Source organism: Cetorhinus maximus, chromosome 13 (assembly GCF_964194155.1).
Source record: "Cetorhinus maximus chromosome 13, sCetMax3.hap1.1, whole genome shotgun sequence".
Classification (NCBI taxonomy): Eukaryota; Metazoa; Chordata; class Chondrichthyes; order Lamniformes; family Cetorhinidae; genus Cetorhinus; species Cetorhinus maximus.
Genome location: NC_135891.1, coordinates 110915891 through 110942924, shown reverse-complemented (window position 1 = coordinate 110942924; position 27034 = coordinate 110915891). Strand labels below are relative to the sequence as shown.

At 39.6% G+C, this 27034-nt stretch overlaps 1 protein-coding gene and 1 non-coding gene across 8 annotated transcripts; both read left to right on the top strand.

Moving 5' to 3' along the window:
* Positions 1-8: 8 nt before the first annotated feature.
* LOC144688942 (DAZ-associated protein 1-like) lies at positions 9-26497 on the top strand. 7 transcript variants are annotated; one of them, XM_078556004.1, is made up of 13 exons: positions 9-274; positions 6551-6591; positions 8363-8529; positions 9787-9861; positions 10128-10238; positions 11783-11831; positions 16675-16757; positions 20285-20441; positions 22423-22452; positions 22560-22709; positions 23975-24148; positions 25438-25530; positions 25796-26497. In XM_078556004.1, exons 1-13 carry the CDS (start codon positions 246-248, stop codon positions 25975-25977), a joined length of 1341 nt encoding a protein of 446 aa, XP_078412130.1. In that variant the 5' UTR covers positions 9-245; the 3' UTR covers positions 25978-26497. The 7 variants fall into 7 exon arrangements, with proteins under 7 accessions (XP_078412130.1, XP_078412126.1, XP_078412127.1 ...); XM_078556000.1 differs by lacking the exon at positions 23975-24148; XM_078555998.1 differs by lacking the exon at positions 25438-25530 and having other exon boundaries at positions 10-274.
* On the top strand, positions 22102-22235 carry LOC144689289 (small nucleolar RNA SNORA13). The gene has a single exon (XR_013578624.1). It is a non-coding gene; the product is annotated as a small nucleolar RNA SNORA13 (small nucleolar RNA).
* Positions 26498-27034: the final 537 nt, after the last annotated feature.

Below are 27034 nucleotides of genomic sequence, written 5' to 3'. Positions count from 1 at the left end.
TCTCCCCGCCCCCCCTCCCCCCCGCCTCTCTCTGTCGGCGAAGCGCAGGCGCCAGCGAGGGAAAGGACAAGCGCCGATCGATCTGCTCCGACCCCCTCAGCCGCTCAACGACCGAACCCGGCAGAGAGAGAGAGAGAGGAGAGGAGAGGAGAAATAAAAAATCGGAGAAAACGGCTGACCCACACCGAGAAACCGCCTTGCCGTCGAGCCGCGCCGACAGCCCCGTTTCATCCCCAGCCGCCGCCATGAACAACCAGGGCGGCGACGAGATCGGGTAAGAGCCGGAGACTAGGCCCCGAAGCCTTCTCTTGAGTTTGGAGACCATCAAAGTTTCTCTTCCCCCCCGCCCCCCCCCCCCTTTTACAATGCGTGCGCGGGCGACCGTTAAGAGTGTCGCCCTGGCTTTTTTCTAATAATACACCGAGGATTTTTCTTCTCGATCTCCTCTCCTCCCCCCCGCCTGGGAGTCATTATTTGGGGGGGGGGGGGGGGGGGGGGGGGGAAGAGAAAGAACTTAAAAGGGACATGATTGGGGGGGGGGGGGGTGTGAAGGAAGGGTGATAATGGCGCCTTGTGAAGGTCAATGACCAAGCAAGAGGGAGGGGAGGAATTTTATCCCCTCTTTCATCATCTGTAAACCGAGTTTCCCTCACTCCCGGGAAGTTTATTCTGGGTGATCCCTCCGGAGTGGGGGAGGGGGTGGGGGCACCTCTTCGAGAGCTGCCTGGCTTCTAATTTCCCCCTACTAGGTTTACCTCCCTCTCTCTCTCTCAACAAGTTTAATTTTCCTTCTCTTCCTCTCTCTCCCCCCCCCCCCCCCCCCCGGTGCTCAAAGCTCAATTTAAGCCATGATGGTTAGGGGGGGGGCATGGAGGACACGGCCAGGGGCTGAAGTGCCCCCACGTGTAGCCCAAAGCAGCAACCAAGTGAACCCAGCTTCAGAATAAACCTTATTCTTTTTAATTCCTCTTCGTTCCCCCCCCCCCCCCAACCCAAGCAAAAAAAAAAAGTAGCTAATATTTCCAAAACGTTTTACTTGTGAAATTGAGGAAATACCCAAATGTTAGCTCACCACGTGCTCTGCCATGTGGCTGTTCATTTTTTTTTCTCTCTCTGGGTGAGGGGGGGGGGGGGGTGCGGGAAACACTTTAACTCAATTTTTCTTGTAGCGGCGGAAGAAAGTGTTAATCGCGTGACCCAATTAAACCGCATTTATTGATATGCGGGTCCATAAACGTGCGTGGTTGCTGCCTGATGTTTGCTCATGTTAATTATTTCTCAGGGCTGTGGTAACGCCGCTTCATACAACTTAAAACGTTAACAATTTAAATATGTATTATTCTCCCCCCCCCCTGTCTAAAATGATTTATTTATTCCCAAATGTGAACGTCCCTGTTACCACATGGTCTTTCACCCCTGGCGCAGGGTGTTTGTATGTGGTGCTGCGCAAAGTGAGTAAATTTGGTGTGAAAACAAAATGCTGGAGAAACTCAGGTGCGGCAGCATCTGTGGAGAGAAACACGAGTTAACATTTCGAGTTCAATATGACTTGCTCAGAAGAAGAGTCCCCCAAATGTTAACTCTGTATCTCTCTGCACAGATGTTGCCACACCTGAGTTTTTCCACCATTATCTGTTTTTATTTCCGATTTCCAGCATCCGCAGCATTTTGCTTTAAATGAGTAACTGGGGTGGCCTCTAGAATTATTCCACTTTCAGAAGTCCGGATGTAAATGAGAATGGTGCTTTCTGGGCAGCTTTTTATTTTGTGGGAACAAGGGAAATATGAGCTGGTATGTATGCAGAGCTAGCCGACTCCAACTTTGTTTTAGTGCTGAGGTTCCCGTGCTTACAAGGAAGTAGATTTTGTTGGTTGTTAACAGGGAAGTAAGGGGGAGTGATACATGATCCAGACAATATATGCAAGTTACAAAAGCATGTTACTGTGGATGCTGGAAATTTGAAATAGGAACAGAAAACACTGGAAATCTGAGTGGGTCAGGCAGAATGTGGAAAGAAACAAAGTTGATGTTTCAGGCCAATGACCTTTCAACAGCAATGGAAGCAGTTAGTGATGTAACAGGTTTTAAGCAAGTACAAATGCAGGGGGGGGTGGTGGAAGAGAAACCGATAGGCTGAAAAGCAAGAGATTAAATTACAAAAGGGATGATGGTGCAAGGCATCAGGGGGTGGTGATGGGAAGCAAACAAAAGTTGGGTCTGGAGCGGTGTGAATGGAAATATTTGGCGGTTGCTTTGTTAGGAACCATATGTTCTACAACAATGAGAAAGAACTGGGAAATTGGCCTAGAGTTGCACTTCTTTGCATAGCAGCACAGATATGCCAGAATACCAGTGTGCTTTTAGTTTTGAAGTTGTTTACCAAAGAAACTTTTTTCCTTTAAGCAAATGAATGTATATTTTTAAAAGTATTTGTTTATCTGCTTTGCTGAGATTTGTTAAGTTGTTGTAAAAATTGTTTTTGTTTCCTAGAGTTGTAGTGAATTAGCAAAAGATTCTAACAAGTCATTGTAAACAAGAGCAAGGTGTAATTCTTAAAAGTTACAAGATTGTTTTGATTTAACAGTTTGCCTGGATTAAAGGAAGAACTCGACAAAACAATGTGAATATCTAAATTAAATTAAAAGCAAAATACTGCGGATGCCGGAAATCTGAAATCAAAACAGAAAATGCTGGAAAAACTCAACAGGTCTCAGAGCTTTGAAAAAGGGTCATATGGACTCAACATTAACTTTGTTTCTGTCTCCACAGATGCTGTTGGACCTGCTAAGTTTTTCCAGTATTCTCTGCCAAAATAAGTTAGTTTGTGGAAACATATTTTCTATGATGAGATAAGCTTTACCACTCAAATGGCCGTTGAAATTGTATCAATTGGGCTTCTATTGCAGAAGCAATTCTGTAATATTAGTTCGAAATTGTGGTGCAATGGACAATTGTAAAAAAATCATCTCATTGTTGAAGTACAACTATAGATTTTGGGGACGGTGGTATATGGACCGGTAGAGGTACAATAACTATGGTAGTAAGTACAATGTGCTCCATTCTTTATAACAACACATCCTGCCCTTGAACTGAGTGGCTTCCTAGACTATTTAAGAGTGCAGTTGAGAGTCAACCACACTGGAAGGCCAGATCAGGTAAGGATGGCAGATTTCCTTCCCTGTGAACCAGATGGACTTTCAACAACAATCAGTGTTAGTTGCCATGGTCATCATTACTGAGATGAGCTTTATATTGACTGAATTTAAACTCCACCAGCTGCCACGGTGGAATTTGAACCCACGCCTCCAGAGCATTAGTCTGAGCCTCTGGATTACTAGCCCAGTGACATTACAGCTACACCACCATCTACCCTATAAGATAAGAATGGCCGAAAGGTTGGTCAAAGAGATGGGCCTTGAGTGTCTTAAAGGACAAAAGAGGTAGGGACAGGTATAGCGAGGGAATTCCAGCGGTTAGGGCCTTGGCAGCTGAAGGCACGGCTGCTAGGTGATATGATTAAGATCGTGGATGCGCAAAAGGCCAGGGGGCATCAGTACCTCTTAAGGATCGTGGAGCTGGAGGAGATTAGAGAGGGCCATGTGAGGTAATGGAGGGATTTGGAAACAAGGATGAGAATTTTTAATTTGAGGTGTTGCTTAATGGGTGTCGGTGTTGGTTGGTGAGCATTGGTGATTAGAACTTAGTACGTGTTGGGACAAGGAAAGGAGAATTTGGATGATTACAAGTTTGTGGAGTATGGAATGTGGGAAACATCAAGTCCAAAGGTCATAGAGGCTTGACTGGGGGTTCAGCAACATATGACCTAAGGCATGGGTGAAGTTTGGCATTGTTAGATGTGGAAATAGGTGGTCGCAGATACATGGTCGGAAGTTCATCTCCGGGTCGTATATGGCACCAAGGTTGAAAAGAGCGTTGTTCTGCCAGGGAGAGGAATGGAGACTGGCTAGGAAACAGTTTGTCAGGGATTATTAAGTTTGCGGATGACACAAAGATTGGCCAGGTGGTTAACAGTGAGGTTGAGTGTCTTGGGCTACAGGAAGATATAGACGGGATGGTCAAATGGGTGGATAAGTGGCAGATGGAATTTAACCCTAAAAGTGTGAGGTGATGCACTTTGGAAGGAGTAATTTGACAAGGAAGTATTCAATGAACGGCATAACACTAGGAAGTTCTGAGGAACAAAGGGACCTTGGTGTGTGTGTCCATAGATCTCTGAAGGCGGAGGGGCATGTTAGTGAGATGGTGAAAAGGGCATATGGGACACTTGTCTTTATCAATCGAGGCATAGATTACAAAAGTAGGGAGGTTATGTTGGAGTTGTATAGAACCTTGGCAAGGCCACAGCTGGAGTACTGTGTGCAGTTCTGGTTGCCACATTATAGGAAGGATGTGATTGCACTGGAGTGGGTGCAGAGGAGATTCACCAGGATGTTGCCTGGGATGAAACATTTAAGTTATGAAAAGAGGTTGGATAGACTTGGGTTGTTTTCTTTGGAGCAGAGAAGATGGAGGGGCGACCTGATCGAGGTGTACAAGATTGAGGGGCATGGACAGGGTGGATAGGGAGCAGCTGTTCCCCTTAGTTGAAGGGTCAGTCACGAGGTGACACAAGTTCAAGGTGAGGAGCAGGAGGTTTGTGGGGGGGGTTGTGAGGAAAATCTTTTTTACCCAGAGGGTGGTGACTGTCTGGAATGCTCTGCCTGGGAGGGTGGTGGAGGTGGGTTTCCTCACATCCTTTAAAAAGTACCTGGATGAGCACTTGGCACGTAATAACATTCGAGGCTACAGGCCACGTGCTGGTAAATGGGATTAGGTAGGTAGGTCAGGTGTTTCTCACGTGTCGGTGCAGACTCGATGGGCCGAAGGGCCTCCCCTGCACTCTGATTCTGTGACTAAAGGCAGTGGCTGGTGGAGGCTATAAAAAGGACATTCTGAGACTTGGGGGGGGGGGGGATTTAAATGCAAGGCTGAAAATTTTAAATCATGCTTCCTTTGAATTAGCAAGCACGTGGGTGATAGGTTAGCAGGACCTGTTGGAGGATAGGATACATGTAGTCTAGACTGGCCTTTGCCGAAGTACTAAAGTGCTATGTTGTTGGCAGTGCTGTGTTTCGGTTGAGATGCTCAACCAAGGTCCTCAACACCATGTTTAGAGGGAGGTAAAAGATGGCTGTGGCTCCATTTGAAGAAGAGAAAGAGTTCTTCTGTCTCCTGACCAATGTTTATCTCTCACCAAGTCTACCAAAATGGATAGTGATTTGTTTCCACGTTGCTATTTATCATATTTTATTGATGGTTTGAAATTGGTCATTGCTAGTAGCTTGGGAGCAGGCATTTTTTTGATATCTCTGCTTGAAATAGCAGCATGTAATTGTATTCTAATATTGGGATTGGTTAATGTCTATCATTTGCAGTTATGTAATTTAAATTCAACATTATTAGGATATCTTTGAAACAGTTAAATAATTCCTCCTGATTTGGGCTCAAGTGTGTTGTCCAAATACAAATATGTTTCTTCAACAGCAATGGTATAATAATGATTACAGTTATACAATTGATTTATACAACCTGATTTCTTGAGGACCCAAAGTGATCATACTTGGCCTCTGTAGATTCCACTGTCCTGAGAGTTCTAACCTTAGAGGGGCTGTTCCCTGATATTTTGTGTATCCAATTTTTTTGAGTTATATCACATGGTACCCAGAATGTATATTGAACCAAGTTCCTTCTCGTCCAACCGCCAGACTTGACATAATGACCGTCTTGATGGTTTAACAGTTCAGTTAATATTACAAAAGGAACAATCTCAAATAGTCAATTGATACTGTTTGGATATTTCCATTGTTCTGACCAATACCCGATACTTGCACCTGATGTCTCCCATAATTTCTACTACTCCTGTCCTGGCCAGTAACTGATGTTAACACCTTCAAATTCTGATGATTAACAATGGGATTCAGGCAAATTCTAACAATTGTTTTCCCAGGCTGCTTGGATAATGGGTAATTTTCGAGCATGAAACTGAAATAACTCATGGCTGAGACCTTTGTGTTCACTGTTTCTGCATGGAACAACTAGGATTATCATTGAATATTTCTTTAGTTGCTTGTCATCATGAATAAAATTATAATTAATTATAGTTTAATTTGATACTTTTAGGAGAGAGAACTTTCTTAATAGGTATTTGATTAAACATCTAATCTGCAGACTAGTGTGAATTGAAGAGTGCATTCTGTAGATTGAGCACATGGGATTAAAACCATATTTATGGAGGGTAACCACAGAATGGTTGGATTCATCAGCCTAGTTCCTATTGTAATTTCTATGCAAGCATGTTGGAGTTGCAATAAAATTAAAATAACTTTACATAAAGTGAGGATGTTCATCTTGCATCTGCACACCAATTTTAAATGATATTGTTTTATTCCTGTTCTGAAATCCTATTGTACATAGTTTCTGATATGAATATTGAACAGCCATGGCAAAATTGTTTCAGGAAAATGCTAATAATGGTATTTTATATTTCAGGAAGCTGTTTGTGGGTGGTCTTGACTGGAACACTACACAGGGTAGGTTGTAAGCTGTTTTTACTACTTGTGCTAGTAAGAGTTTTGCCAATGAATGAAGTTAAAAGATGACATTTTACTCAATGTGGTCATGAAACACGGCACCTTTGATTCCTTTGCTGTCTAGCGGTGATAACTTAGGTGATAAAAGATGAGGCTGAAGCATTTGCTACAATCTTCAGCCAGAAGTGCCGAGTGGTTGATCCATCTCTGCCTCCTCCGAAGGTCCCCAGCATCACAAATGCCAATCTTCAGCCAATTCAATTCACTACACGTGATATCAAGAAACGGCTGAAGGCACTGGATAGTGCAAAGGCTGTAGGCCCTGACAATATTCCAGCAATGGTACTGAAGACTTTTGCTCCAGAACTTGCTGCGCCCCTAGCCAGCACAGCTACAGCACTTGCATCTACCCGGCTATGTGGAAAATTGCCTGAGTATGCCCTGTACACAAAAGGCAGGACAAATCCAACCTGACCAATTACTGCCCCATCAGTCTACTTCCGATCATCAGTAAAGTAATGGAAGGGGTCATCAACGGCGCTATCAAACGGCATTTGCTTAGCAATAACCTGCTCACTGTGGCTCAGCTTGGGTTCCGCCAGGGCCTCTCAGCTCCTGACCTCATCACAGCCTTGGTTCAAACATGGACAAAATAGCTGAACTTCCAAGGTGAGAATAGAGTGATTGCCCTTGACATCAAGGCTGCATTTGACAGAGTGTAGCATCGAGGAGCTCTAGCAAAACTGGAGTTAATGGAAATTGTTTGGGGGGGAGGGGGTGCGGGAGGGGGGTGAGGAGCTAGACATCTCAGCTTGAGGACATTACTGCAGGAGTTCCCCAGGGTAGTGTCCTAGGCCCAACCTTCTTCAGCTGCTTCATCAATGATTTTCTGTCATAAGTCAGGTGTGTGATGAAATACTGCCCACCTGCCTGGATGAGTGAAGCTCCCACAACACTCAAGAAGCTTGACACTGTCCAGGACAAAGCAGCCTGCTTGATTGGCACCACATTCACTCCCTCCATCACTGGTGCACAGTAGCAGCAGTGTGTACCATCTACAAGATGCACTGCAGGAATTCTTTAGGGCTCCTTAGCACCTTCCAAACTCAACCACTACCATCTAGAAGGACAAGGGCAGTAGATAGATGGGAACATGATCACCTGGAGGTTCCCCTCCAAGTCACTCTCCATCCTGACTTGGAAATATATTGTCATTCCTTCACTGTCGCTGAATCCTGGAACTTCCTTCCTTACAGCACCATGGGTGTACCTACACCACTTGGACTGCGGCGGTTCAAGAAGGCAGCTTGCCACCACCATCTCGAGCAACTATGGATGGCAAGAATTGGTGGCCCAGCTAGTGGAGCCCACACCCCGTGAATGAATTTAAAAAAAAAACTTGTGTTAGTAAGATTCCATGCTGTATGCAAGTGAAATAATGTCATAAGCCAACATTGGATGCTCTAGGTGAATCTTTTCCAATTTAGGTTTTCTGACCATGCATACCTATGGATTTCAACCTTTGGGCTGTCGCACTCAATAGTTTGAATGTCAGAGAGCTGTCATGCCTATTCAGAAGCTTGAATTTGTAGCCCTGTACTGGATCTCAGAACTTGAAGATGTAACGTGAGCAACGTGAACACAACTATCCAAATTGTTTTTACTTGATATCTTCCTATTATTGTTATGCACACCAGTTTGTAAATTGGGCTGCAATAGCTGTTGAAAGAGGTGAAAACTGAATTTGACTCAATTTTTAATATTTCAACAGAGACTCTCCGTGACTACTTTTCCCAATATGGGGAGGTAGTTGATTGTGTAATAATGAAAGATAAGATGACAAATCAGTCTCGAGGTTTTGGATTTGTGAAGTTCAAGGATCCAAACTGTGTGGGCACAGTACTAGCAAGCAGACCTCATAATCTTGATGGAAGAACAGTAAGTTGGTTTTAAACTGTTTTGTTCTAATTGACATTTCTCAGTGTTTAAAATAGTAATTTAAATACTACTTAAAGTTTCATAGCGCTTGAACCATCCACAAACAAAAAGAGCAGCTAATTTTCTGTTAGGTGTTTACCTTGTTGCCTTTCTGTAGCTATTTAATAATATTCTTTAAAGCTATTCATATAATCTGCAAGTTAGCTTGGCAGTTCATTGTGCTTCCCCACTGCTATATCCATCCTGTCTTGAAATAAATATCTTGCTACATCAAACTCATCATACAGATCATTTCAATTGATAAGCCCAGTCCCATGTCTTGAGGTTTCGAAATTGCATCTTTTTTGGGCTAGTTCAACCTAGTCTGCTTGGGAGAACCATGAGGGCTGATCTGCAATTGCTGCTGGCGGATTAGGCCACCCTTTTGAGTTATATCGAACAATTTTTCTAGAAAAAATTTAGAGCAGTTTTGGGTAATAAGAGGTTTCATGATGTGCAAAAATAAGTAAAATGATTGTGAGGTACAAATGTATAGCTACATTGTAGCTAGAGAATGTTATTCAAGATTCAATTTAACAGTTGAAAGTATTGGGCAGTTGTTTCCTAGTGTTGAATATTAAAATTGGAATGAAGTGTAGTGACTACCAATAAAGTAAAAGTGTAGTGCAGGTGTATTTGACAAATTTATGGAAGGTTAATATTCTCCATTTTTGTTAACTGTTTGATGACTGCTCTTTTTTGAGTTGATATAAATAACAATTCACATTGCATCGGCATCAAGTATAGCTATAATGCTGCATCCAGAATGCTAATTTCCTTAAGTAGATAAAATGTCGCATGAAGTAGTTGAATTGTGGGTTGAGGTACATAGGTTAAGATCTGTTGAAATAACTTTAAATTCCAGTTATGCAACAGCAACTTGTATTTATATAACCCCTCTAATGTAATAAGTCCAAAGAGGCTTCACAGCATCATAAAGCAAAATTTGACACCGAGCCACATAAGTTGATATTAGGTCAGATGGTCAAAGGCTTGTTCGAAGGAGTACGTTTTAAGGAATGTCTTTAAAGGCAAAAAGAGAGGTAGAGAGGCTTAGGGTGGGAATTCCAGGACTTGTGTGCCTAATCTCTTTAGAAATCGTTTTTTCCCCTACGATTTTAAAGTACTATTGATCAATCTGCCCTGATCCCACTCGCTACTTACTAGAAACCGGTGGCCTTTTTTGTACATTTTTATGTTTTTATTTTATTTTTGTAGATTGATCCAAAGCCATGTACACCTCGTTCCATGCAGCAAGAAAAACCAAAACCAAAAGAAGGTGGTGGATGGGGAGTAAGTATTGGGTAGAACATGCTAAGCCTTGGACTTAATGACGTGGACTACACTGAAACTGCTTGCTCTTAGTGTGCTGAAAGGATTCTGAGCTCTGTGCTAGATTGCAGATTTCTTAGAAATAGAATTTTTCTGATACAGGGCAGAGTTCAGTGGTCTCACATTGAATGTTTTAAATATGTATCTTGAGTCTCAACGGTTTTTTGCATCTCAGTACGAGCAATTTTGTCACCATTTTTAAAAAATACATCTTTTTTACTTTGCAGAAGGGTTCACAAAACCAGAGCAGCAATAAATCAAAGAAGGTATTTGTTGGTGGAATTCCTCACAACTGCAGTGAGACAGAGCTCAGGGATTACTTCAAAAGGTTTGGAGTGGTGAGTAATTTATCATGTTTGCACTTGTACCTAACTATTTGTAGATTATTCAAAATGTTCCTTTGTGGTCATTGTTGACTCTTCTCTTAATCTGACCTGATAGAACTGATCTTTATGGCACAACCTACCAACTTGAAAATGCCTCGTTTATTCTTACTCTTTGCTCCCTGTATGTTAACCAATCCTCTAACCATTCTCAATATATTATCCTCAACTCAGCCCCTTTTTTGCGGCACTTATCAAATATCTTTTAGAATTCCAAATAAGCTACATCTACTGGCTCCCTTTTATCTACCTTGCTAGTTAAATCCTCAAAGATCGAATTGATTTTGTCAAACAAGGTTTCCCTTTTGTAAAGCCATGCTGACTTTGTCTCATCGTACTATGATACACCTCAGTCCTAAATGGCTGATCCCTTATTATGAGCCTGTGTTCTAGGTTCTCAGTCAGAGCAAACATTTTTTCAGCATCTATCCTGTTAACCCCTTCAAGAATTTTAAGTCTCAAATCAATCACCTCTCATTCTTTTAAACACCAAGGGACATAGGCCTCATCTATTCAACCTTCTGCAATGGATGACCCCCACATCCTAGGAATTTGTCTGAGGAACCTTTATTGCACTCATCCTAAGACAAATGTGTCCTTCTTTAGATGTGACCAAAACTGGACCCAGTATTCCAATTATGGCCTCACCCGTGACCTGTAGAATTGTCATAAGATTTCTTGTATGAGGCACCCAGGCCCCTCTGCACACACTTCCAAGTTCCTCTCCATTCAAGAAGTATTCCGGTTCCTAATTTTTCCTATGAAAGTGGATAGCTTCATACTTGCCACATTGGGCAAGAACGTGGCAGATGGAAACACTCACCCAACCTGCCTAGATGCCCTTGTAAACCTTTTGTATCTTCCTCACTGCTTTCTTTCCCTCACAACTTTGTATTGTCAACAAACTTGAATTCGTTACACCCAGTCCCCTCATCTAAGTCATTAATATAGATGGTAAGTAGCTGTGATGCACAAGCACTGATCCTTGAAGTACACTGCAGGTTACAGCCTACCAACCCATAAACGTCCTTTTGCTCCTACTCTTCTGTTCTCTGTCCATTAACCAATCCTCAATCTATGATAACATAATGAGGACTGACAACAGGATCATAATCAACTGTGTGATACTCTGCCTGCTTTGACAGCTTGCTGGTGGACCCAGATGAGCAGTTCTTTACTGAGTAAAATATAAACTTCCATGTCCTGTGCTTTTTGCTTTTAATGTTTAGTTTTCCTAATGCTTCTGTCATTATGCTGGAGTTACTTCCTCTGTGTTAGTGAATGGAGCAGTGACTTCATTGTAGATTTGAGGGGAAAAGTGAGTAACAGTTGTTTCTATTTGATGCATCTTGATTGAGGAATACAAGACCATAAAAGAGAAGTGAATGAACTGATGTTGTCCAAATAGCAATTTCTTCTTGACTTTCAGTCCTCTGTGTCCACGTCTTTGCATTACTTGTCTGTCTTGCTGCTTTTGATATTTTGATTCTTTCTTTTAGGTCTCTGAAGTGGTAATGATCTATGATGCCGAGAAGCAGAGGCCCCGAGGTAAAGGCTGATCCACTTTGTTGTTGATTTAATCCATCTTATATTCAGATGACAAACTGTCTCTTTTAAGCCATACAGTACTTTTCAATATGGGTTCTCAGAAATGTTTATATGACTCAATTTTCCCATCTTTTTTTCTTAAAAGCCATTGAGAGGCAGTGTTAATTTAATCTTTGACAAAGAAAAATGAGAAATATTGAAATTTATGCCATTGGAGGCGGGTTTTATATGTTAAGTCACTTGCCTGGGAAAAAACTTGCATTTCATACAACACTTAGAAACATCAATTATAACCAGATATTACAGTAGCTTCTCTAATAGACTATCAGTTTGCCACTTTCCAGTAGCTGCTTGTTGCTATAGAATAAAATCCTGAATTAAGTAAACTCCAGAGATTTAATGTACCTCTGAAAGACTCTTGGACTCTGTTAAACACTCTGAAATGCTGCCCCTTTCTTGTTTGACCTGAGTATTAAAACTTACTTGGTAAATTATTGTGCAATTTAGTTTTGGACAAGTGATCTGTGCAACCATAAAGCAAATAGTGGTAATATTTTAACCAATTAGTTGTAAAGTTTTAAACAATTAGAGTGACATCCTATGTAAGGTTTAAACAATTAGTATGACATCCTAAACAAGTAAAACTAAAGTTGTGTGAAAGTATTTGTATATCAGGCCACAGAAATGAGATTCCCCTGTTGTGTTTTTATGCATATAATGGGATTCATGCCTCGTTCCAGAGACCTAAGCACAATTCAGGCTGACACTTCAGTGCAGTTTTGAAGGAGTGTTGAAAGTTGGATGAGAGTTTTAATTGAGGCCCCCATCTACCTCCTTGAGTGAACGTGGATAACCCCATAGCTTTATTCGCAGGTGAGCAAGGGAACTTTCCCCGTTGTCTTGACCGATATCTCTCTACCAATATCACTGATTATCTTATTGTGGCTTGTGGGACCTTGCTGTGTGCAATTTGGCTGCAATGTTTCTTCACGTGATCACACTGCAAAAGTGTTTAATTTGCTGAAGTGGTAAAATGTGAAGTTTATTCTTATAATGTATATGAAACATTACAGTAGAACATTTTGTCCTTTTTTGGTTTGTTGCCTGCAGTCAGGACTGTTCCACTGTCTTTCAGTGCACTGTCATGTCACATTCATAAGGTTGCACTCATAGTTTTGTAGGTTTTATGAGGATTTTTTGTTTGGCTGAGAGTCATTTCATTATACAAAGGGTGGGTAGTGGTTTGGGTTGCAGAATATTTATTATTTTGGGATGTCTGAGCTTGAATCCTAACTCAGTATGACTCACCATTTGATGTGATCTCAACTGTGCAAGTATTAACAAGTTCTTAGCCATATTGTTGGATGGAATACTTTGTAGTGGATTTATGTGCTCTTTTTCTAACCTGCATCTTGCAAGCCAATAATGGGAACTCTATTGTCATGTCTGCAGCCCAGGTAGTTGTTTCAGCTAAAGAAAATAACGTATTCAAAGGGCCATGGAGCTGAAGATACAAGTCAATTTTTCACATATTGTATGACCCTGCTGACCAAGTTACATCATCTCTGCTTTTTTTGACCTTGTACCGTAATGATGTTGCCTTTCCTTCCCTTTTGGCCATGGCACCATCTCTCTGTTTTTATGTTGTGGCCAGTGACTTGGCTGAGCACAGCACTTATTTTAGTCAGCTGGGATTTTAACCCAATATTGTATCATTGAAGTGTCCAAATATGCAAATATAGTATTAGCGGTGCCATCTTGACAATATCATCAGTACATTGAAGGGGAATAGTATGCTAAGGAGAGAATGTAAACAAATAATAGTAACTGCTTTCTGTGATGGTAAATGGATGAAATTAGCTTACAAGACAGGCATTAAGGACTGTTGCATCAGTAAATTTGAGTTGGATAAGTAGTTCCAGGGATATAATTTGAGTCTTGGGATATATTTTCTAGGTGTGGTCAGATGGATTGCTTTGCTTCTTCTCTTTCCACCACCCCCACAACCCAGTATATTCCTAATCTAAATATTCTTAGATGTTACAATGCAACTATTTCATTTAAATCCAAACTGTCTCATTGGGAGGAAATAGCATCCAGCCATGTGGTAAGTGAATTGTTCACTGTAGCGAATTATCATTAGTTTGATTATTGGCTGAAATAAAAGTTTATAAATGAAGTTGAGTGGAAACACCCACGTTTTCAAGAGGTTGGCGTGGTCAGGAAATTAGCTGATTGCGTGTGATCAGGTAAATTGCAACAGCTTAAAGCCCTTAAGCTGTAAATTCTTCGAAATATTATGTAGCGTGAGCTTGCTTTTATAGTTATCTATTGAACTGTAAATTGCTAACAGTCTATTTGACATTCTGAGAACCTTTTATGAAGAATCTGTATGTGAAAACCTTTCTATACCCGTAAGTGCGCTTGCTAAAATGGCAGGTTCGAAGTTTTTGAGCTTCATGCTCTGTTTTTTATTTCGATTGATGTCCTAACGAGTTGAGTGCACCTTTTAATCAAAGTTCCTGCATTTTACTAAAAAAGATTAAAGTTTTCCAAGTTTATTTTTGTCCCAGATAGATATGTTAATTGACCAATCATTGGTTAGAATTTGTTCTGTCAACTATTTCTGAAGCTTTTTATTTGGTGGTCAACTTTTAAAATCTAATCTAAAGACAGTATGATGGCTTTCACAGTAGGTAGATTATCTGTTACTGGTTTGTCATCTGAATCCATTCATTTATTTTGGATACTCATTTTCAAGATATTTATGTCGAATATATACGTAAGTTAATTAGTCTTCAGTCTTAGTTTCTTTGCTTTGTTATTTTAAGTATCATAATTTACATATGTAAGTATTTAGCTAAATCTAAGTGCAGTAATGATAAGAAACGTGACTGTGCCTTGGTTCAATGTAATTAACTTATCTCTTTAGATTTTCCTCTCTAGGTTTGTGATAAGTTGTATCACACAGGTACAGGCCAGTTCTACACACTCAGGAGGGATGGGATATGTCTGTCTGGGAACTGCGATCTTTGATCATTTGCTCTTGTTGCTGACAGCAGAATTTCCTGCTGCAAACCATTTTGGCCTGTATCTTTGTGTATCAAATGTTTTTAAATAGAACTTCTCTGGGCTGACCAACACTGTTGGATAAGCTTTGAGGGTGCCTACTGTAGAATATATTATTTTAGTTTGGTTTATAAAGCTATAGCACTATGTTGCTGCTGTCAGCACTAGCTGCAAAGCAATGTGCCTACCAAGAGGAAAAACACAGGGTTTCAGATAAAACTGGTTGGCCCCCAAATTATATTGCTGTTTCACCGGTGGTTTTCTAGAAATCAATTGAAAACTGCAAGCAATTTTTCATATTTTAACATCACTATTAATTTCTTTTAAGTTTTAAATCTTGTTAAAACATTACTGTTATCCCTGGCTTCCTTGTTTTGTTTTGGCTTTTAACTAAATTGTTATGGTATCTAGATGGTCAAATAATTGAGGTCCATGGGCAAATAGGAAATGGTAGTGCATCAGACCATGGTCTGGCACTACATTTTAGCCATGTTGCTGAAGCCAAATGCTTCCCTCAGTTCCCTTGCTACTTTGTGCCACCTTCTGATGTATAGTCTGCCTTTGGGTATCCTCAGTTTACACATTTGTGAAGAAAGCCAAATAATTTTAGAAGTTGATGATTAACATTGGCTAATTGTATAGTTTTTTTAATAGTATGTTCTGCATGCTTTTCTGCCAAACAAGGTCTCTTGGAGGTACTGTTCATTTAGTCTTGTTCCACTACTGAGTAGCTTGATATAACAATTATTTGATGTTAAAAGGTTCCAAGCTGCATATATTGGTGACTTGTTACATTGCAGTGGTTATTTGCAGTGTTATTTTAGAATCCACATAATATAGTTCTAAAATATTAACTTCTGTAATTAATCCCATCTGAGACATAGGAATCCTTTTTTTGTGTGAGGGCCAACTGCTTGCCTTAAGTTTTAATGGCCAAATATACCTAGGGAAACAAGTTAAAGCAGCTTCATGAACCAACTTTACTATCAAAAATGGACGTGTTTGATCTCTTTAAAAATAAATTAATTCAAAATCTGAAACTGAGGTTGGTTGACAAGCTCTGAGACTTCTGTTGAGACTATTCCTCAATATGCTGGTAGGAGATACATAGCCCATAGAGAGCTCTCCCTTTGATTTCACCTCCACACCCCACTTCCCACTGGAAGAAGCATGGGTCCTTCGTTTAGAACCTCCCTACAGCAATTAGGCTGAAATTAGGGATATAATAGTGAAATTAATATACATAGTCCTAATATGAGCTCTTCTCCCGCCCATGTGTTGCTTTGACTTGCTGCCATAAATAAATTTACATTTAAATTTTGTACAATGAGATTAGAAGCAAGGACATATGTTCACTTGCCTTGTTAGTTTCCTTCAGCCTTGATGGTCAGACTATTATGCAGCTTTTTTTTTGAAACCCTGTCAGTTTGGAATGCTCTTTTGTAAGATCATGGAACAGCTAGGGCTCAACTTGGTGTCAACCCACCCTACTCTAAAAGCTCCAAGTTTTGAAACACTGCTCTTGTTGTTCACTAAGTGGTTTGTGGATTTTTGTGGTCCATGAGTAGTTATCACTGGTAAATTACTGTACTTCAATATAGGTGAAATCCTGACTGGCTAAAACTTGTCCTCCTGTCAGTGATTGAACAGAAGAGGCTTCCAATTATCTGAAACCCTGGGATATCCTTTAAATTACCCCGCCCTAATACTGTGCATCATCCTGTTTTGTGTCACTACACCCTGCTACCTTGATTCACTCTTCGTCGTTGGATAGGTTTTGGATTTATTACTTTCGAGGACGAGCAATCAGTGGACCAGGCTGTCAACATGCATTATCACGACATCATGGGCAAAAAAGTGTGTAGTTGTAGTTTTATTTTACCCTTAGACTGAACCGAGGCTTAGGTGACTGGAGATTTCACTGGGGTTATAGTGTGTGTGGTCTCTACATTGAAGAGAATCCTGTTAAGAGGTAACTTAACTCTTAGAAGGATCCAGATTTTAATCCTATTTACTGTGGAAGAAGCAGTAAATGAGTTGTATTTCATGCGTTTACCCGTTTAATAATTATATATACAAAATCACTTTCAACTTAGTTAAATTAATTATGCCCATATATAAGAAATGAGTCTGCATGCATTTAAGCAGAATTTATTAGCTACTTGCACGTTAGTATTAATTAGCTGTATTAGTTAGCTATTCATCAGAAGACCGGTGAAATCTGTATTAATCATTTAAGTCTCCGTTTAAAAAAACCACTCCTTCAGATATGTTTTTAAGGACAGAATTTGTGACTAAGTTTTTTTTTGAGTTGTAAGAAAACTGGTAGATATGACACTTAATGTGAACACTGTGTTGACATGCTGAAGGACTGGTGGTCAATTTTATTTTGTTTTGTCAGAGGTCACTTGCTGTATATTTAGTCGATAATAACCTGCTTTAATGTAAAAACCCAGTTAAGTGGCCTCATTTGCTTGATCTTCATACTGTGTTGTAACATGACATGTGTGTTTACTCTTGTGTATAGGGAAGCAGTGAATTAAGCTGCTTAACTTGGAAATGGGTGATATTATATTCTGGTATCAGTCTGGTTCTTGTTTTACATGAGCTGTGTAGTGCAAGTCATGTAAAACAATTTGAGTTTAAAATGTGGGGTTATTGAGATTGACCCTTGCATGCGTCCAGTACTTTGGGCAAAAGAGGGTTTTAAAAATGACATCATGTTAACTTGGCAGTTATTCATGAGCATTTGAAAACTTCTATTGACAAACCATTTATTGGAGTTTTGAGTATTGTTTAGCCTTCAATATTCGATGAAGTTGAAACTGCCATAGTATTCAGAGTGCTTGTGCCACATAACAGCGCTGCAGTGACCCAGTTGCTGATTGTTCATCGCTGTTGTATTCCTGAGAGGCATTTCCTGGCTTGTTTAAAATTAGCTTGCCCGTCCCAAAATCCAAACTTGATAAATCACACTGCAGGATTTATTGGAGAGTGAATGCGTTTCTAGGTTTTGGCAAGAGAGGCCTACGTTTTGTAAACTGCATTTTAAGTATAACTGTCCAATGTTGAAAAAATGTTTACTTGATAAATTACAGATTGGGAAATGCAATGGCCTGGACAGCCTTTTGCTACCTCTGATCTGGGTTTGGATCCAACTCAGACCACAGGATGAAAATCTGCTGACTGTAAGAGTCCCTTGCTAGGAGTTTGGGAACTCTGAATCCAGTTCCCAGTGGCTGCAGAGGTGTCTCTAATGTTGTACTAATTTGCAGTCTTGGAACCTGTAGGGAGGTTCTCAGACATAGAGAATGCTGCATTGACGCAGAAGGGATTCCTCATAATGTTGAGCCAAGCACATTTGGTGCAGAGTAGAGGGAGCTTTACTTTGCATTTAGCTGTTTTATATCTGACTTGGGAGTACTTGTTGACCAAAATGGGTAAGGCTCCATTAGAGCAGAACACATTTTTCAAACCAGTTCATCTTAATTTCTAGATTAACCCCCAATAATTGATATTCCTTTTGTCACTTCCAATGTGAAGAGAATGATTTGCATATTTGAATTTTTGTCCAACAGTTGGTATTTATGTGCCTTGTTTATTTATAAAAGTGTATTCCCTTTCCATATGGGGCTGTGAAAAGATGAAGGTTGAATTTGGAGTAGACTTTGGCTTTGGAATGACAATTGCGGGTTGCTTTATGGTGCTTTATCAAGATATCACATTGTAGTTTCAACTTTTGCCCAGGGTGCTGTATAAAATTTGAGTACATTTGTGCTGTGCAAGGCTGAGATGCTGTAATTTTTAAGGTGTTATTGAGTGCATCTCCCTACTTGTCCTCTTTCCACCAATCCACTCATAGAACTTTCCAATAATATGCCTTTTGGTTATGGTGCATTTAGCAGTGTAATAAAAGAAAACAGTGCTTTTACAACAAACAGGAAGTAGGTTATTTTTGGATTAGTAATAGAACTAAGCTTTACATACAAAAATTTATGTACTTGCAGTGCAGGAACGAACACAAATCTTGTGTGCATAATAACAAGAACATTGAAAACATCAAGTGCAGGAATATCAGCACTTTTGTGACAAACAATATTTTAACCATTACTTAAAATCTGAGGTCAAAGCCTGAAAATTTGAGTAAAGTTTGTACTGTCTTTTACAACCAGCTAAATCTCAGATGGATTAAATTTTGAAGCGATAAAAGTATAATTCCTTTTTTAAATAAAAATGAAGTGAGGAATCTGCACTAATTCTTCAAATAGAATTTTTTGCATTAACTAGATGCAATTCCTATTAAGCGAGGGGCAGTATTAAGCATTTAGCTTGCTAGAATAAACCATCGTTAAGTTCAGCGGCATCTCTTGCATCACTTTGTGAAATTCAGACCATTAATCCATTTTATTGAACTGTTGAATGGAAGTCTTCAGCTTTTAATGACTTGATGGTATTGTCCAATCGACATAATTGGTTCTTCCCACCTATACAAAGCTTTTTCAATGTAATGACTTCGCTGGTTTGAAGTAGTATCAAAATACTTCTGTTCCTTTTCCAGTCAATCTTAAATTTAAGGTAGCCAAAAGTATTGTTAAGTAGGTTGAATATAGTACTATGCTGTGTAGTGGGAATTATTAGACTTATAATTAACTTTGAGACAGTTCATGAAATATTGTGTTGCTTTTGACACTTAACGTGTGAAGTTAGTTTGTATATTCCCTAAAAATGACACTATTTTTGACTAACTTCAAGTACTGTTAGCTAAGTGATGGTGGGGATGTGTACTTTATTCAAACACAGTATGAAGATTTGCTTCTAATTTACTCAACTGTCCATTTTTATCTGCATGTATTTCCTTTTTCTGTTAAAGATGTAATTTAAGACTCGATTAGCTCATCCATTCCCTTCTGACATTTTGTTTCAAGTAATTAATTGAGATTCTTTATGCATAGCCTGGGGAAGGTAAGTCATTATCTTCCATTAGATGTTTAAATAACATTTTTAAGTAAGGCCACAGCAAACTAAAGACTATGTTTCTCAGGTAATGTGGATTTGTAAAAATGGTGATGGTTTAGATTGATTTCTTTTACTCTAGACTTTGATCTTGTTAATTTCAAATGAATTCATTACAAAATTTAGATATTTTTAAATTTGAAATACACCTAACCAATTGTGTAATGAACACTAGTGTAAAGCAGTAATTTATACTTGAGAAACATATATATATTTATATATATTGGCCTATTTAAGCTATTTAATGTAGTTGTAAGTTATAAGATATAAGTTGTAATATAAGTTTAATAGATATGGGTGTGTCAAGGGAGAGGGATATGGAAGCAAAGGTAGAGTGGGTTTTTTATCCTTCCCTCTGTTATCCTAATTAGGTTGAAGTGAAACGTGCAGAGCCTCGTGACAGTAAAGGTCCAGGGCCTGGCCAGCCAGGAGCACCACAGTGGGGCAGAAGCTTGCCAAATGCAGCTAATGGCTGGGGAGGTCAGCCCTCACAAGGCTGGCAGCAACAGAGTTATGGTAGTCCACAAGGTAAATGGGTTAATCATACAAAAATTAAGGTGAATCTGACAGATTTGTATTTAATGTGCTATGCAAACATTTCTGAAATGCTACTATTGAGTTCTATAATTGTACTTGATAAATTTAGAATTTGTAGTAGAACACTTGGCTAATGTAAATTTTGGAAAGCTTTTAAACAAAGGCATTACTGAAATGTTTTCCATTAGCATTTTTCAACAGCAATACCCATTTTAATAACTTGGGATTTTCAATTGATTTAACCTCCACAGACAAAAAAATGTTAATTTGAGTAGACGACCTGCCTAGAAACAAAGTCCATTGCCATGCAGCATGCATCCACGTGAATACACATTACACTCTGCTGCTTACCTGTCTCTGATAGTCATTCAGCTTTGAACACAGGAGCTGCCTGTGATATTTGCATGTTTTCCTACTGACCATTATGATGAATTACCTCTCTTAGCTTGACCCTGTTGGTATTTTTGCCTGAGTTAGAAGGTCCGTATATGCTTGCCTGAAACGCCAAGCACGTAATCTTCATTGATACTTAAGTGCAGGGCTTGAAGTTGGCTAAATTATTGTAGTTACTAGCGACCCAAAATGTAAAACAAAATAATTAGTCCTTTGTGAGATTGTGCTTTCTGGCAGCTGTGGTTGCCTACAAAATGTGACTAGTTCAGAATTAAGTAATTGGTTGTGAGGGCATGACAGGTGTTACATTATTGTTTATTTTGTTCTTAGCTGGAACAGGCTAACTTTGCTGCTGACTTAAAAGCTTGTGTGTAGAGTAGAGGATCATTCTTAATGGAATATGATCTTTGTTGAATTTGTCTTGGCTCAGAGATCTGTACTAATTGTTGCAATTAATACCTTGATGCTTCAGGTGCTATTTGTGAAATGACTTTCTCTCAGACCAGCAAGGATTCCCTTATATATGCTGAATTAGTTTACAGTGGGGAGGGTTGACACAATCTGCCCCTCTGCTCCTGGGTTTGGAAGGTAGGTTTAAATGCGCCAAGGTTCTTTGTCTCAATCGCTGATCTAGTGACCCTGTTGGAAAGTGCAGCTGGGCAGAATCTACTGCATTGCTGAAGTCCCTCCTTCCTTCCTTTGATTTTTGGCTCAGATGCACATTCCCTGTATGTTAGTTACATTGGCCTTACTTAGGTTCTCAACACTGCTTTGGGGCAAAGAATTGCAGGTTTGTTCGCAACAACTCCCTGTATGCACAAAGTAATGGAACATCATGTGAATGATGCTTGGATTCTGGGAGACTAACATGGGTGTCATTTACCAAGGAATGCAAGCAATTCCTTTTTGCCTGTGGAGGTTGAACTGCAGCTGAAAGAGGCTGATTGCCTCTGTAAACAACATTGGAGCAGTTGGGTTAATGACTTATGTTTAATTGCATGGCAATTCCTCTTAAATGAAACGATTAAGAACTGAGAAATGCCAAGTTATCAGGTCCCTTCATTGTACTGCTTTTCTTGTCTGTCATCCAAGATGTTCAGTGTCTTGTGTGTTAACCAATATAGAAAAAATGCCACATTTGTTTGCACAGCAGAAATTAGCTGGCTGTGAGGTACTTTGAGTATTAAATGCTAATAATCATAATTTTGACAAAGTTACCATTGTTTATGTGCTGTTGCATAGCAGATGGAAAGAGCATTGCCTTTTGTGTTGCCCACTTAATTCTTTAATATAGATGAGTGAGGTGTCAAAAAAGGCATAAAATAACTTGAGCTGTTCCAAGCATCCTGTTGCTGTTATACTTCAGAATATTGTGATTCAGCTGAAACACTTACTTTAGAATTTCTGTAGATTGGATTGTCTAAATAGATGTTTATGAATTAGCACAAACTATTAAACTGGTTTGAATGTAGATTATTTTATATTTAGTGCCAGTTATAACAACTTTCTTTCAGACCTTTTGAGGAATAATTATAGTAAATGAACGCTGGCTTGGTTTTAAGTATTGTATGTTTTTCAGGTATGTGGATGTCACCTGGTCAACCAATGGGTAAGTTTTATTTTTTTTAAAGCTAATATGAATAATGCTTGGTATCACGCTTGAAGGGAAAACAAACTCTCTTTTTACATCTTTGGCTGTTTATTTGTGTTTTTCAGGGGGGTATGGGCCGCCACCGCCTCCAGGAGGGAGGGGTGCCCCTCCGCAGCCTCCCCACTTTAATCCCTATGTAGTTCCACAGCCGCCTCCAGGAGGATTTGCACCACCTCAGGGATTTGGACAGGGTTTTGGTGCACCTCCACAATATGGTATGTTTTTAACCTTTCACTTCTGCAGAACAAGGTAAAATAAGCAAGTTTTAGACTATATGTTGTAGGATTTTGAGTTGGAAGTATGGAGGAAAAAAGTTGCCTGTCACATTGCAAGCATATCAAAAATATTGGTGTCTGGTCAAAGCAATGTTTTTGATTAAATTCATGTATCAATACATGTGTTTAATTTTTCAGAATAATATAAATTGAGGTGAGAGTACTTGTTACTGGGTGTGGAATATCCGCACAGATATTTTTAGTATGAAAGATAATGTGTTGACACAGCGATGAAGTGATCAGTTTTTAACCATGATAAAGCAATCTGACAGCGAGTCTGGGAAGTGTTTTGTAGTGTGCAAAGAGGGAAATTATATTACACTAGTTAAGTGACACCATGTTCAGAATAACTGATTAGAACGTGATGACCACCTCTACCAACTTCCTTTTCATCTGTGGTAAACCATTAAGAAATTTTCAGGTAGGTATTATATGTAGATGTGAAATTGTTTCACAGTTCTGAATTTGTTACTCAATTGCTTTATAGTCATGGCTTTTTGTGACCTAACAGTGCAGCCTGTAGAAGCCTTGCTTTCATGTCTTCAAAATGTACATTTTAAAAATAATCTCTTCTGAAAAGTTAAGTACCTTCTGTCAAAATGTCTTGCGTGGTTTCTGCATTGCTGCTCTTGCTGACTTTTAAAAGGGTCCATTGAGAACCAAGCTGGGTTGCTCTTTGTTTTTGCAGTATACCAGCTGAGCTGTCCTATGCTGAGCTTGAACCTATAGTTGTCCCTGGTTGCTTTTAACTGATGACCTATTTTATTTCACCATGTGAATGTTGCAGTCTGTTTTGTTCATCAAAGTAAGTAACCTCTATCCTGATCCCATATGGCTCTAAACATTCCTTTTGTTTTAAGCAGAGAGAGCAGAATGAACAGCACAGTGCTGAATTTGTTGTGGCTGACTACTTTCCTGCTAGTCAATTTACAATCAGTCAAGAGTAAAACAGCTGGGTCCAGTGTAGTACAGTGGAATCCATGCATTCATTATACACACACATTTGTACACCTCAGTATGGCAGATGCCCAAAAAGTTTTTGTTCCTGGCCATGCCTGGTGTTTTTATTTTTCATAATCGTTAATGTTCTTGTCCCATTGTGACAAATATTTAAACGATGTGATCACCCCCACCCACCCCTATATTTTTTTAAATTAAAACATCTATCACCTGTCTGACCTGAGCTCATTCTTGTTGCTATTCAGGCTATGGAGGATTTGGCGCACCTCCAGCTGACCAGTTTGGCCCACCTGGAATACCAGCACCCCCTGCCACACCAGGAGCAGGACAGATGGGCTATCCACCAGCAACACAGACACCTCAGGACATGAGCAAGCCACCTGCTGGACAGCCCGAATTCCCTGGGTACAACCAGTATGGTAGGTAACAAGTAGTGTAGGATTTTGAGGTGCTGTAGGATTAGAAAAGAACACAACCCCCTTCAATGCATTTGACTTTTGAAGTCAGAAGCCCCTCTACCTGCTTGTATTTCCAGCAGGTTTACGTGAATACCAGAAGACAAGGAGGTAAAGAATGGTGGGTTGAATTAGATCATCCTTTTCTAGCATTTTATAACTGTTCATGGATGTGAGATCTACTGTTAGGGACAGAGCAGGAGACATAGCCTACAAGGGGAAAATTACTAGCAAAAAACATAAGCTTACATGATAAGTAGTCGTTCACATTTTTTTACATCAATGCAGTGTTGTAGTTTTCAATTCCATGTCTCCTGATTTCTACTTTTGTCTGTTCCTCCCTTTACCACCCCGTCAAAAAAAATGTTGTATCTTTGAATGTCAGAGTTTCTAACCCAGCTGTTGGTCTCTCTACTGTTCTTGATCTGAATCTTAACCTGGGTCCATCTGCTTCCTCTCTTACCTGGCTAAATGCAGCTCCTTGCTTTTTGTTCTAGATGTAAAACCTGACTTCCCGTCTCTGAGTAAGCAGAGTGACTGCTTCAGCCAGATTACATTTTTGAGGTGGAAAATTGTAAGATTACCAGGATCTGAATAAATTGAAATGGGGCCATTTAAAAAAGAAAATGGTGATTTATCAAGGGCTTCAATCTATGAAAAAGACTCCTTGTTAAATTGGCAATTCTAAGTGACAATATTCAGTTGTCAACTTCTGATTATGTTGGTAGTAATGTTCAGTTTTAAAAGTTTATATTTTAAAAACTAATATAACGGAGCCCTTGAAGAAAGGTGCTGTGATATTTGCTTTATCTGGCAATGCATTCAGATTTTTTTTTATTTACTCATTTGGAAGTAGCTGAACCAAAGCATGTAATTCACTAAAATAATCTCTGCTCATTTAATCACTGTTATGGGGTGCATGTTTGTTATCTCCTTACATCCAAATACACTGTGCAGCTCAGTACCTTTTCTACAGGCTGTACTACATTCACTAAAGGTTCTTGTCCATGGGGCGCAATCCCTATTGCTAACTTAGACACAGTTTGTTTTAATTTTAAATATTGATAGTTTGTTGCCACAATTTTCCTATATAGAATAACAAATTGACCAAACATCTGCTTAAATGTATTTCTATTTCACTGGCATTTCTGTGCATCCCTATACCACTGGTGACCTGATGCATCTATGCCGTGGATTGAAGCAGGCTCAGGCTTACTGGGGTAGTCATCCTGGTTTCCTCATCTCCCTAATAGGCATGGGTAACTATCCTCAGGATCCTTCAGGCTACGGACCCACGCGTCCTTCTCAGACTTACGGTCAGGCTGAGCAGGGATATAGTGCAGCAGGTAGGTGTTGCATAGACTTTGAACTGCCTTGCTTCAAAGATGAGTAGCTTAAGTAGGATGTAGTCCTTGCTCACTTAGTTTTCTTTTAAATGGGAGAATAGTGCTAAATCAGTTGAGCATTTGTTGTGCTGGTACAAGGATGATCTAATTATACAAAAATTAAGTTTGATTTTTCACCAGTTGTTTTCTGTATAGTTAAATGGTGACTTTAGTTTGCATATTTCCTCTAAACAGTCATAACTTTTCTGTTCTATTTGTTTAATAGGTTATGGGCAAGATATGAGTGGTTTTGGCCAGGCCCCAGGTTTCTCGGATCCAAATCAGCCAGCTCCCTCATATGGAGGACCCTCGGCACCAGCGCCTCCAGGGGCTCCACCATCTGCACCGGGTGGATTTGCCCGCGGTCAGAACCACAATGCTCAGGGGTTCCATCCTTACAGGCGTTAAAACCATGGCAGGGAAAAAAATAAAGGAGTATATTCTGGTGTAAACTTGACCAGGAATTCCTTAATTTTGTGACTCTTTTGTGACAATCACTTGATTAAATAACAAAAACAACAAAAAAAATTTAAAAGGAGTTTGAAGGATACGCTGTGGGCTTTGGACTGCATTTCTTTTGAATTTATTCTCCTCTCTTCCCAACAGCACAAATGACCTCTTTGTGCTCTGAGTGTTGCAAGGTTTAGGAGAAATATTCTGCTGTACCATATAACTCTTGATTTCATTTTTTTTTTTGATTTGTTCCTTACTCTGAGCCTTTGTTTTACCCTAGTATACTTTTATGTTTAAAATTGAAACATTTGAACACAGACGTTGCAATTTTTAGGAGAAATTTTGTACTATTTACATCTGACTTATTTTTTAATTTAAGATGTAGATTTCCCTTAAGAATGGCTGTAGAATAAACTGCAAAATAAAGACAGATGACCCCTGGTTTAAATAAAGAGAGCACATTTCGTTTAAATGATCTGACCTCTGACTGATTTTTGTGTATTTCATTAAGGACTCTATTTAAGATATGCATCTGTAGCTAGTTCAGAATTGGTTGGTTTTACGATATTTAAATCACAACAGAAATAAGGACATGATAGTGAACAGAGCCCACCCGAGTCTGAGAAATGCAACTGTTCCTGGCTCATTCCTGTCAGTTTTCTGAAACATTTTTTAGTTTTATTCTGAAGCATTGCTAAAGTTGGTGCGAATCACTGGCTTTTTCACCCAAATGTATTAACTTCAGGTTGGGAATGACTTTGTGGATGTTGGTTCTTTCCCAAAGTAGCTATTTCTGTATTGGCCTTGACTAAGTTGTTGGCAGGTAGCATGGTCTTGTCCTATCCTTAGGTGTGCTACTCCACCTGGCGTTATTGTATAATCCAGATGCTGACAATTGTATCCCCAGAATTTCTGACATGCACAGGTACCAGATGGAACCTCTAGTGTCTTAGAAAAATTAAATTAAACATAACTTGAGTGAAGAAAGGGAAAACTTGCACTTATGGGACAC